The sequence below is a fragment of the Phragmites australis genome, chromosome 4 (genome assembly GCF_958298935.1).
Source record: "Phragmites australis chromosome 4, lpPhrAust1.1, whole genome shotgun sequence".
Taxonomy (NCBI): domain Eukaryota; kingdom Viridiplantae; phylum Streptophyta; class Magnoliopsida; order Poales; family Poaceae; genus Phragmites; species Phragmites australis.
In genome coordinates, this window is record NC_084924.1 from 49639790 (window position 1) to 49653693 (window position 13904).

The 13904-nt window shown below is 40.9% G+C and overlaps 1 protein-coding gene across 2 annotated transcripts; it reads right to left on the reverse strand.

The window, feature by feature from the left end:
• Positions 1 to 291: 291 nt before the first annotated feature.
• LOC133917128 (uncharacterized) lies at positions 292 to 4915 on the reverse strand. 2 transcript variants are annotated; one of them, XM_062361120.1, is made up of 7 exons: positions 4010 to 4915; positions 2521 to 2639; positions 1634 to 2236; positions 1232 to 1541; positions 949 to 1114; positions 760 to 856; positions 292 to 645 (listed from the first exon to the last, which is right to left on the reverse strand). In XM_062361120.1, exons 1-7 carry the CDS (start codon positions 4856 to 4858, stop codon positions 528 to 530), a joined length of 2262 nt encoding a protein of 753 aa, XP_062217104.1. In that variant the 5' UTR covers positions 4859 to 4915; the 3' UTR covers positions 292 to 527. The 2 variants fall into 2 exon arrangements, with proteins under 2 accessions (XP_062217104.1, XP_062217105.1); XM_062361121.1 differs by lacking the exons at positions 292 to 645; positions 760 to 856 and having other exon boundaries at positions 955 to 1114; positions 1232 to 1555.
• Positions 4916 to 13904: the final 8989 nt, after the last annotated feature.

Consider the following 13904-nt stretch of genomic DNA (forward strand, 5'->3'; position numbering starts at 1 on the left):
TCTTGGAGCCGTCGTCTCGCTACTCCTATGGAGACTTTCTCTCTAATTAACCATATATCTGTATATTTTTCAGATCTGATTTCTCTCATAAACCGAATAAATTATTTTTTTTATGATAAAATCGGTAGAGCTCGTGTCGTCCATTCGAAAAAAATAATAATATTTGAACTGAACTTTTGGATTGCATGTCTGAATATGTGTTTCAGTGACTCCAGAGGCGGATCCAGATAAACAAAAGGAACAAGTTTTATGCATGGTGTCTGCATGACATTTCTAGATTAAGAGACCGGGTGCAACGAAGGATAGTACAGTTTATGACCTCACGGATCACTTATTTCATTACAAGGCTACTGGATTAAAAGTTTCTGCAAGGGCACATTAGCATGGAGACTACAGAAACAATGCAAAAGACTGGTTTCAGAACTAAAAAAACTAAGATACATCTGCTCCTGCAGTCAAAACTGGAACTGAAAACCTCCAGAGTCAAATTAACCCCTCTCCTCTACTTTCTATCTAGGCTCCTCCTGTTACGTTACGCAGTAGGCTCGGATCACTTCAACTATAGGTGCCCGGCACAGCGGGCATTTGGCGACCCCGTGAAGCAGCTCGCTCGCGCACTTTGAGCACGTGCACATATGCCCACATCTGAAGGTAAGTAGAAAACAGTGCAAGATGTTATTGCCATGGAGGATTGCTCATTGTGTTTGTGAAATCTTGCAACTGAAAATGTGTGTACAAGTAAGTGGATAGCTGACTGACCTGTAAAGAAGGGAGTCAATTTGGTTGTCGCAGCAGATGCAGCAGGTTCCTTTCCTTGCTAGTTTCCACTGCGATGCATCCTCTAACGTTTCTTCAGCTGTTCATAAGTTCCAGGAGTCTTTTGTCAGACACGATGAATTAATCATATACTGCACCATGAGACCAGAAAGAGAGGAAAGAGTAACGTACCTCGAATGGTTAAAGAGCGGTTTAGAGCAGCAGAAACTTCTTGTTTCACGGAGCGCTGCAACTCGATCTGCATCTCCATGCACGCTTCTAGCATCTGCTGCATGCTGGTCATTCCTCTCTGTACTCCAGTCAACTCGTCTCGCAGAAGATGGATGGCGTCCCAGTCCTGCCAAGCAGATTGCAGTGAGAGAAGATAATGCATGTACATCCTGAATCCTACTGAAGAGCTCATTACTGGCCTCTAATGAACGAACTTTGCACGATAGTGGGAGAGATGACTCACAAATTCAGACCGATGCATGCTTTGGTGACTCCAGTTCTGATGGGACAACTCAATCTGCCATTGCCGCTGCTGTGGGATAAGTGTTTGCCCAGGTAACGCAGCTGAAGGCTGGGCTGCGGTGTCACTCTCAGCCCGACTCGGTTCATCGATCCTGTGTTCAATAGGATCTTGGTTGAGTAAACCAGTGGCTGGTCTCTGTCCATCGAAATCCCAGTCACGAGGATCATGTTCTTGCCTTTGAACATAAGATTGAATGAGCTGATCCAGACTTTCACGGAAGCCGCTTCTGAGAAGATTTGAGACGCTACGCCTGCAAAGCACAACCTACTTAAGCATTCAACAAAAGCAGCAAATTTACATTTTAGAATCCTTTTACATTTCATGAATATGTACAAAAAATACCTGCTTAAGAGTTCTCTGAGCTCAACTCCATAAACATCATCATCCGGTGGACTAAACCGATTAATGTTTCTGCTAGAAGAGAAACTTCGACCTGATTGCCACAGCTGTTCACCTTCTAGAGAATCTGTAACATGCCATTCCTCGTCTCTATGTAGGAAGGCGCTGTCATGTCCATCCTCACTAACCGATATATCCCTTGACCATTGCAAATCAGTTTGTTGTCCATAAGTTTCGGCTTCTTGTTGTATGCTGCTGCTAGATGCAGTAGAAGAGGCAGAACCAGATTGCCCACTGTCCTGTTCCGAGGACCCTGAATCTGAATACTCTTCATATTGGCGTATTTGTTCCTGGGCAAAGTCATTTTGCAGAACATCATTACCGTCAGGTACAATGCTTTCGATATGTACAGCTTCATCTTGCATCGGTTGATGTGTCTGGATTTCATAACTACGAGTTGCATTTTCTATATGATGGTTATCATCACTTGCAACCTGAGGTGTTACACTATCATGCTCATTATTGGCAGAACTGTTTTGAGTAGTCAATGCCCCTGAAGTTGCCTGATCGCTGGTGACCCTTTCTGTTAGAAAGCGAACTTCTTCCCTAGTCAAGAATAATCTAATGTCAGCAATCAAACGTTAATAATCTACTATGCTTATCAATGATGCTGGAAGTGATTAGTGGTATATTAGTATCATTGGCAACTTGATCAAAATTTATGCTGATTCCCTATAGGATGATTAAATAACAAACATAACTGTAGTGAACGAACAGTACTAATGAACCCCACAAATCATAGAATCCCTCTTAAGCAAGATCCAGCCTGTGAAAGCCAAGATCAGAAGCAGTAGAGCAGACATACTATTACTAGGCAAAGGAAGCCATACCTCAATCTAGAGTCAGGATGACTCTGTCTAAGCTGTCCTAATTCTCTGGCTGCCACAGAAATTGGTCTCTCATCGTTCATAGGCCTTCCACTACGAAAGAATCTACCTCGGAGAACAGACTGGAAAACAATAACTATCAATCCCATGCAACAAATTGTTAACACAAAAATATGTTTCTTTACTCTAGAGGACAGTTTCAAACAAGAGTGTTTGGAGATTCAGTGGCGATTGTAGCTGCTGTCAGCCTGACAATCTGGGGAAAAATACAGTGAAACTATGATGCCAATCACACATTTGATAGTGAGTGATTCTCAATTTACAGATAAGAGATGACAAACGAAGGTTTGAACTTTAAAAACTTGATAGTGTTTCATAACGAATGTTTTCCTACATGAGCTGCATAGCTAGTCCCTCTACAATATTGCTATACTTGGTGCACAAGATGCAACACGACAAACTACACTACATTTTCAGTAAGCCATCTGCCGACTATCATAGCCAGACACAAAACACTGCCTACTGTGTGTTAATATTCGAAATGCAGCAAGTGGCTGATCCACATGCTGATCCACATAGTGACCGGTGATGTCAACTGACACCACAGTTTTTTGCAAAACAGTACTTTTGCTAAGATTTGCATAAAAATACACTAAACTGTAAAGATTTAGTGGAGTTGATACCATAGGGTTTTGGTTGTGGCTCCGCCACTGGTGCCGCCAGCAAGTACAGCACAATGTTCAACTTATTTTTGCGAACAGGGCATGAATTATATTTCGCTCTCATGTTTCCAAAGCGAGAATTGGTTTTAGAGACCACAAGCATGAAGCAGGTTTCAAGTGGGATGTGGCTAAAAAGATGCCCGGGAAAACTTTGGCAGCAGTGCTCCTAAAAATATTTTAAAAAAGTTCCTGAATTTTCGGCAATTGTTACCAGATACATCAGCAGTGTGCAAGGACCCAAATCATCAAAATCAAAATAAGTAAAGCTGAACCTAATTCCTCAAAAGAGGTGAAAAAATGACCCCTTTTTAATACTTCTTTTTAAGGATTTTTTTCACACTTCGATTTATAGAAAACAATTCTTTTGAAGGATTTTTTTGTCCACATTTCGATTTGTAAAATTATATACTTGAAGGTTGTAAGTAGAGGATGACAAGCATGACATCCAATTAATTTGACAAGAATGAAACATAAATGAACTCATCCGTAGTGTAGTGCTACTGCTAACTAGTAGGTCTAGGTGGGAACTAATGGCGCGCAATGATTTTCCCCACCTGAAATGCAACTGCACCTATCGGTCTCCCAACTGACAAACGAACGTACATGGATCATGGCATGCTTATGCTTCCCCCAAAAGCAATCCCATTTAATTTGCCAGTTGTATCAGGCTTGTTCGAAGTTGGAACAATTCTTTTGGATTTGGAGAAGAAGATGAACTGACTGATGAAGTGAAGGGTTGAGGAGTTGTAGAGAGAGGATTTAGTTTTGACCTGAATGCGGCCGCGGTGAGCGAATGCGGAAACGGCGCGGTGCTCGGAGAGGCCCTGCAGCTCGCGCTGCCGCTCCATGGCCCTGCGCGTGACGGCGTCGGCGCGCAGCCTGGGCGGCTCGCCCTCGCGATCGCGGGTGGGTCTCTGGTCGGGACCGCCCTGGCTGGCCATGCGGACGCGCTCCCGCACGGAGCGCACCCGCTCACGCTCGGTCTCGCCCATCCACTCCTCGCCCCGCCCCCGCGCCGCGCCCTCGCCGGCACCGCGTGGGGAGGCCGCCCACTCCCTTGCGATCCGCCTTACAAGCGCGCGCTCCGGCGACCGCGCGCGGTGTCTGCCCACTTCTACATGGTCGTCGGCGGCGCGGAGGAAGGAGGCGTCGAGCATTGAGACGGCGTGGAGGCGCGCGAGCGCGAGGAGCTCGGACTCGCGGTCGCGGCGGTCGAGGTCGAGCGTGGTGAGCACCATCTGCTCGCACGCCTGGCGGCGCCGCGTGGCCCACTGGGCGATGATCCTGGACGCCGCCGCGGCCGAGGTCTCGCCGGCGCAAGCTCGGGTCTTGGCGCGGACGTCGTCATCCATAGAGAAGGTGCTCGACGGAATGCCAGACCGAGTACGATTCACAGCTTGGCGCTGCATGCCACTAGGCAGTGTCGCTGTCAGGGCGGGAGATCGATAGGGAAGGGTATAAGTAGAGGCGGAGGAGGAGGTGAGGGGGTGGGAAAAGCATTTGCTGGCGGGCGGGAGAGCAGATGAGGACTTGGCGACGCGCCTAGGAGCGAGTGCTACGCGAGCAAATCCCAAGGCGGAGGAGGAAGAAGAAGAAGAAGAAGAAGTGGGCAGTTGCATTGCATGTGGCAATAACGGTGGAAGATCTATTAACCATTACCATAACTCCTGATACTGTATCATTCATTCTTGATCCTTGAACCGTCCGATCGTGATCAGACCAGACGGTCGATCCATCAGTGTGGTGATTCTCGCAGTTCTCTCTCTCTTTTGAGATGTGATTCTCCCAGTTAATTATAGGACTAAAATTGTTGAGGATCCAAAAGGTTTTAAGTTGCCCATCCCCAGCAACGGCGCCACAAAAAGCTTGTCCACCCTGGCTACGTGCATAATATTACTATCGTAAATGCACAGATCGTCTGTATTCTTTCACATAAGGATTTCAAGATTATCGTATCCACAAAGATCGACAAGTAAATTAAATAGGAGTAACTACTTTATACTGACAAATTAGCTATATTCATGAATCTGATTGCGTAAGAGAATTTTATATGGTTGTAATTATTGTGAGAAAGTAGATACAACATAAAAGATAGATCTATAAGTCTCAACTAAATATGCATTAAGTTATATCTCGGTAGCTAGTAGTTGTGGATATTAACCAAAAGATGTTATTGCATGAGATATGAGAAGCGTCTTTCAATCTATTATTTTTTGTCAATTATCACCTACTAAGCTCTTGAAGACTCCCCTAGTTCCTTGTTACGTTGTAGGGTAATTCAATTCTCTCACTTTTTAGTGAATACAACTAGAAGTGAAAATGGATCGGATACGGATGGATATCATTGATATTTTACCATATCCCATATTTTCTCCTCGTGTTCAGAGTCGTATATGGATAGTGTTGAATATAGGTATAGATACAGATAGTCTCGGTCACGGATATAGATTGATACAGATTGAATATGTGACGAGTCTGATGCAGACAATATCGATCACGAATATTTATTAATATATTGAGTAAAAACAACAATCATATATATCATATATGTTATGATTGTTCGATCATTCCACGTATCCAAAACTCAACTACATTATAGGTTCAACATGCAAATCAACAATATATTCTCATAGAACGAGAAATGTTACAATAAAATTGGAGAAATTATCAGTGCCAAATATGTTGGTTGAAGTTTCTATTAATTATTTGAATATATTAATATTTTAAATGAAAATGTATCAACTAGAAACTTGTAGATCTCATCGAGAGCTACAATTTTTATATAAAGATTGTTTCTAACCGATTCCGTATGAAAAAGTTACAAGCTCCAGAAAATCGATTCGAATAGCTATCGGATAGTCTTCGGATATATTTGATTTTATTCTCGGAATCTGATATCCGACGGATATCTAGCTCCCTATATCCGAATCCGATATCCGACGGATACCTAGCTCCCTATATCCGAATCCGATATCCGATACAACTATTTGAGATCTAATTCGATATCTCTTTTGGATATCCGATATCCGATTAGCATATAAATCGGATCGGGCGATTGGGCAGGCAGGAAAAATTCGGCCCGTTTTCACCCCTAAATATAGCCTAAGCAGATTAGATTCGTCACTAGAAAACACTAATTGACTCCCGAAAGTCTATCAGGCCAATAGAAATCCAAAATCAACTAGAGATGTTCCAACCAGATTAAGCTTACCAAAGAATAGCAATATACCCACTTAGGTTATACCTTAACTCTCATGGTTATTTTGACATACAAATCTAATCACTATGATTACATCTACTAGCTAATCATCTAGTCGTGAACTAGACGAAGAATAAAGCATACTCATGGTAATCTGGACCAAGAGAAAATAAGAACACTAACTCAAGATAAAAGCATATATCACTTCATTAATGTAATAGATACAATCAGCATCGTGGCATACCTTGATAGCGGCAGATCTGACTCTGAACCTTGATCTAGTTAGAATCCGGAGATCTAACTAGCTCGCCTAGACTAGCCTAAACTAGTCTAAACAACTAAAGCTAAAGTGGGACGAGTCTCATCAAAATTGGCTTTGGAATTGAGACCTTCAACGCTTGGGGCTTTGAGGAAAACCCTAGTTGTGCATCACTGCACCGGGGCAAGCCATACGTCACATGCCAATGCAGGCGTCATCTTTTGGTATGTCGGTTTCTCTCCTTCTAGAAGATGCCCAGGGGCTTCCAAGTGGTCCCAATGCGCATAGATTTCCCGAGATGCTTTTGAAAACAAGTTAAAATCTCCGACGATTCTGGATTCCATGTCAATGTTTTTGGAATAACAACCATGATACAACTTTTTGGATCTTAGGAAAAATCCTATTCCAACATGTGGATGAAGTATTCTAAAATACCTACGTGAGGGGAAAGCCCGTGGCCCTGGATGGGATAAGAGGGCCCATGGGTACAATGTCACACAATAATATCCTAGCTTAGGCCCCAAATGGTCCAAGTCCTGATGGATTGTCGCCTCTCTTCGAGTGAAGTCCAAAAGTGTTTGACTTCATCGTCTTTTTTGTTGATTCTGTAATACATGCTTCGACGACACTATGTATGAAAACCATCAAGGTTAGCGGCAATAATCAATAGTGATAATGATTCATCAATAATATATTAAGAGAATTTGACACTAAAATAGTACAATAACTAGCGTCAACAACCATACACATAGAGAGGTCAAGAAGCATAGATGGTTGATCAAGATGATAGGTTGACTGAATCAAAGGCAATCAGGTCGGTGCAAGTAAAGAGACTGTCTGTGGGAGCGAAAGTGGAAGAGACTTGTTGGTGAGGAGGATCACGAGATGAGGTGACACTCGTCAAGATTGGAAAGGCTTGCTTCGGATGGAAGCAAGCGTGAAGTCACACTTTAAGAAGCATGCAAGACGGTTTAGCCTCGAAACCACAAGAAATGGATAGTAGTGCACGTGACACCGTTGCAAAGCTTGCGTCAAGACAAAAATATGTTGTGAAGGTCCCAACCACGTTCGGGCAAAGGAAATACAATGCTTCAATTTCGTGCATCCTTATGACTCCATCTTATTTATGTGTTTTGGATGAGAAACCGGTGTCCCCCCCCCCCCCCCCCCCCTTTTTAGTGATTTTTGTTTCTTTCCTTATGCTGTGATTTTGGATGAGTTAATTCTCCAAGGTGCTAGAACATATGAGACCTTTGGATCAATCCATCTCACCTTTTGGATCTTGCACTTGTTCATACCTCACCTTAGTTTCTTCGAAAGTTATGAAATTTATGATGATTCATTGATCTTTTGGGATGGATCTTTTTGGTGATGATTCCCCATATATATTTGTAGCTTTGGTTTAAATTTCATTAAATTTGTATGTCGTTTGATTAGAATTCACCTTTTGGATCTCATTAGCCCGAGAAGGGTTTTGTGCTGATTTATATGCAGACCTAGGAGTCAGACCGCCAAGGGCAGTGGTCAGATCGCCAAGGAGAGAGTTTTCAAATCTATCCACTCATCTCGCGGTCAAATCAAACCAACCCACGGTTGGACCATTGGAGCTCGTATTGTATTGTTTTATTTGTCCTTGCATTCTTGTTTCCTCTTTGTATCAAGGGGTCTCTACCTTGGTTCCTACCGTCTATAGTTCGTCAGTCACTACGTGATCTTGTCCAAGTTCGAAGAGAGATGGGTTGGGTGATAATTAGGAATAGTAAAATCTAAAAAATGCATATACATGCTTTAGTATTATAGCATGTACATTTATTTTACTTCTGAAAGTATACAAAATTGCTTGTGAGTTTGAACCCAATTGCTTTTCTAAAATTTGCTTGCAACAAAATTGTTCTCATTTTGTATTGAAAATATATAGCAGCTAGATCTAATATTGCCTTTGAATTGTTCTAATTTGTTCATAAAGTTTGTCGAACACCTGATCTGAATTGCCTTAACTTTTTTTAAATTGCTTATGGATCCATTTAATTTGCATATGATTTTTCACTAAATGCTTACATAACTGTATTTAAGAGGTATAAAACAAATGGATTACTTATTAAATGCTTCCTCTGTTTTTACCACGCATTGAACTGGGCACAATAAGTGTTGCAAGTTCATATAGAATAAAAAAACTCCAAATATAGAATAAAATGTTCATGTTCATATTTTTTTACAAATAATATGTGTGCATTCTATAAGTCTAAAATATGAACGTGCAGTTTTTAGATGTCTCCATTAGAAATAAGCTATTAAATTTTTTGGTAAAACTCTTATTCACACCTCCCCTCCAAGTTAGAAGAGAGACGTTGGATAATAATTAGAAAAAACCATCCAAAAATTTGTTTGGTACTTCAGTTAAACCGGTGCGGCACAAAAAATTATCACTGGCAATCCAACATAAGCTGTCCAACACAGGATCAGCAGCATCCGGGAGCACAAACCATAACGCTGCCAAACATGTGCTACCTTATTGCAAACTCTGGGCTTAAAATGAAACAGCACACTTATGAAGAATCTTGGTTTTTAGGATGATCTTATGTGTATGAAGATCGCGTATGGCTGCCTTGGTTTGAGGTAATCTTGGGATAACCTTCTGTGTTGCTTCAGGTAACACTTTTTTTGGAACCCTTCTAGTCCTTACAACTACAAAACAGACGTTTATTGTCGGTTTTGGAACTAGCGATATGGAAGAGGTAGTGATAGTCGAGTTCCTATCACTGCTGGCAGTTATCAATTGATAATAATAGTATTTTTTGGAAAAAAAAAGAAAAAAAAACTGCATCCGCTTGGCCCCCCGCACCCGCTCTGCCGCCACACATCTGGCGACCACCACTACGCCACCACCACCGCAAGATCAAACATTCACATTCACATCAAACATTCACATCCACAGAGAAACATTCACATCATCAAGCTCAGTGCAATCAAACATTCACATCCATAGTGAAATATTCACATCTACATAGAAAAAAAGCAACAACACATGAGTAAGTAATTAACATCTAATGAAAATTGATTAGCATCTTCTACCTCATTGCGCACGATGTGATGTTCTTGAGGCACTACCGCGTCACCCAAAGCAGCACACCGAACCTCTTGATGTCGCTGGAGCGAGCTCTCCTCGGGCACTACCTTGTACTTAAGGTACTCCAACCCGAGCTACTGGGTTGGCTTGCCGTAGAAAGCATCGGCGGCCCAGTCGAGCCCCATGGGCATGATCTGGAGGAGCACCGACCCCAGCCGCATGAAAAGGAAGTGGGTGATCGCGGCGCCGTGCACGACGACAATGGCGTCAGTCGAGGCCAACGTGGCGCGGCCCCCTCCGATATGCCTCCCCCTGGCGCCTCACCCCTTCACGTCCACCTCCATCCATGCCGCCGCCTCCTCCTCTCGAATATGGATAAGAGGAGACATGAGAGTGAGAGAAATGAGAGGAGAGAGAGCAAGCTAAGAGATAAGGTTGAGCGTGTGAAGAGATAAGGTTTGCGAGGATCGAGCTGCGTGAGGTGGGGTGAGTTGGATAAAAATTTCAGGTTTAGACTTACCTTTACTGTCGGTTAAAAATAACAACTGGCATTGATAATATCACTACCAGTTGTTAATATGAATCGATAATGATATTTAAGTATCACTGTTATAGCTGAATAGGTAGTGCTGAACTGACATATAAGGTATATTATATAGTAGATTGGAAGAATAACAACATACAAATCTAAGTATATATGTGCACATCGCGTGTAGAGGTCTAAGTCCACATCTGATCCATTGGGTCTCCATTCACCCATCCCGTTTGGGGCAAAATGGGGGTAGGGCAAGACGGGTGGGGCACCGGTCGGGGCAAGGCGGGGGCGGGAGCGGGTCAAGGTTCGTCTCACCTACCCCGCCTCGGAGTATATGTTATATGCACGCTTAGTAAATTTATTAATAATTTTATTTTTTATAATAAAATTATTAATAAATTAATGAATATATGTAATTATTGTTATATTACGTTAGGCCTTGTAGATCTTAAATATGATTTTTATTGATTTGTATATTATGATAATTATTACCTTATAATTAAATTTAATCTAGAGGTTTTAAAGACTTTAATCGGGGCAAGACGGAGTAGGTCGAGTCGAGTGAAAATCAGAGCTCTACAAGGTAGAGCAGGGTAAAAAAAATCACCCAATCTTAAATCGGGAAGACATGCGGATGAGAACAGGTAAAGTAAAAAAAAACCCCTAACACTGCTCCATCTAGATCTCTAGTCGCGTGTCGAAGATTTACTTGCAAATGTGTTTTGTCCGCTTCTCTGCGCATGATACGATCCTAGCAATAATTCTATACGCATCCATCCAGGCCGACTTACAATGTAACGCACATGCATGGCATGGAATTAATCCTGTTTGTTAAATTAAACTATGACAAGCTGCTCAAGTTACTTTTAAGTGTACGGATGGGAAATTTACATAATAATATGGAGATACATGACTTATAAGGACTATATTTTATGTTGAGATTTATATTAAAAAATATAAATAAATAAGAGAATAAAAATAGATGAGTACTAATTAAGAGGAATAGACGATCAAAATAAACTTATAAATATATTACAGAGTTACACTTCTAAATACATGCATAAGAAAATGACTATTCTTCTACTCTTTAAACTATGACACAAACAAAACCCACGTCCGCAACCATAAAATTATTTTTATGTATTACACTGTTTTTACGGTTACAAGATTTTTCCGGTCTCAAACTATTTTTTTATCACACGGGATGGGTTTTTTTTTTGTCTCGAAATATGTTTTTCTAGTCACGGAATGTGTTTTTTTTTTCCCGATCACGGGTTGATTTGCCAGGTTGGGTAGGCCAGAGCCGGCAAATACATTAAATAACGGACGCACGCGCACCTAGCTGAGAAATCATTACCGATGGACTGTGCTTGGCTCGTTGCATGCCTGTATGGGCACGTCCCATTTGATGGACCAATTAAGATTTAAGGAAGGCATATATTAAAAGATGTAGATGTTAGAATATTTTTATTTGTTTGATGAAACAGAATTCCTTTTATCTTAAAATTTTTTAAGTAGGCATGATAGGAGATCGACCTTGTAGCAGATCACAGTGGCTTATCCTTGGCCGCCATATCATGCGTCCATCTCCATGTGCATGGGGAGGCTAGTCGATCTATCGCTTGCATGCATGTATAAGTGGTGGGCCTAGTATTTTAATAATGAGGTATATATCTAAAAATATTATTCGATGATCAAGAGACGTTGCACATTTGGACCACTACGAGCTAAAGGTGAAAGTGAACAAATAGTTTCCGATCCGATATGGATGGATAAAGATGTGAGTACGGTAAGATTTTTTAGAAATCCGTATAGATATGTGTGCTAATATGTATAGTTTCATATAGATACAAATACTTGTATGGTATTGTAAATATCCGATGAATATGGATTATCTGATTTTTAGATCGGATTATATATATTTTACTGGATCCATTGGCTCCGGCACAGACCAATACTATCTATGGAATATAGTATAGATTTTATATCTATGCAATGTAATATTTTGAATTATGCTACTACCTATTGCCTGCTATATTATGCTCATTTGATAAAATTATTAGTATTTTTATGTGTTAGTGTGTATGTCTCTTGCTTGTATGGAAGGAATAGAAATAGCCGAACCCTATTACATGTATATCTTGTTTTATATCTACTTGCCTAGAGCCTATATCTGTTTGGACTCCTTTAGGCTTTCATCGCTTCCTGAAAAAGCGGTGGTGACTGGTGAAGTACTTAGTGAGATTTTGGCTATACATGTGAATCTGTATACTCACAAAAGTTTATCGCAATGAAAATGATTGATGGTTTCAGAATAGAGACAAAACCTACACAACCTTAATACTAATAGACATGATTGCTATCATGCTACCTGTTGCTTGCACGACCGTGTGCACGAGTAATATCCGAGTATTTTAGTCTATTTTTGGTTTAACTCTAACTCTGAAATAATCCGTATTCGAATTCGTATCTACAATGTACGCTCTTGGTTCTGGATTCGATAAAAAAAATCGATGTGGATATGGTAAGAGCATTCACTGCTACGAAATAAATTCAGTATATGCATATATTTTTTTCGCTCCAGATTTCAACATAGATTTTCCACATATTAACATCACAAATTTCAATAGCATTTGAACACATTTTCAACACAGCAGATTTCAACATAATATTAATATTACAAGACAATATCCATCACAAGCCAACATTCAACACACGTTTTACAATAACTCGACTAACATTACTCAAAGTCTTTCTTTTTCCACTCACAAAGCCTCGGATGGCTAGCCAATTCACCTCCAATGTCAAAAAACTTGTCACTCTTGTGGATGACTTCGTGTATGATGAACCGGCACATGTCACATTGGACGTTTTGGATATCTTTATCTTTGAGCAAAGTGTTAGTACATTCGATCCTCCGTGCTTGTAATAAAAATACAACTAAAAGAGTTAAAATATTACAAACAACAGAAACATAACTAAATAAGAATATGCATGCACAATGATAACTTACATCCTCAGAGTTCGTTGTGTACCTCCCGTTTAAGCTAAGAAATTGGTAAGCATAGTATCCACAAAGAACGGTGTTGAAATCTTGCTTGTGCCACTGCAAATAACAACGTAACATATTCATTAGTTTAATAAGGCTCTTCATCATAAATAGTGAGATACAAGCATTAGAGGTATGTTATTACCGAAAAGTGTGTACGAACCGCCATCTCATTCGGCTTGGCCATATCGTGTATCTCATCTTTCAGTACGTACCACTTGTAGGCCCTATTCGAATGCCAAGAAGTAATTATCAATTTGAAATGATTTATAAGGATTATGTATGGAGATTTTCTTTACCTCTGTATAACGTCAAGTGTCTATCTGTCCCTCTGTTTGAAGGTTGCTAGTACCAGCCTAGGCTTAAAAAGGGGACTGACCTTCAGTACATGGACTCTGGCACTTGAGGGTAAATCTTGTAAAAAAGCATGGCAGAAAAGGTCATTAGAGTGTCTCGGTATAATTCGCTCCTCCGCTTGCAATGATTAGAGGCTGAGCATATCACATGGGTAAAACTATACAATATCTACATAGTATAAACCTATTCAAATAACCGT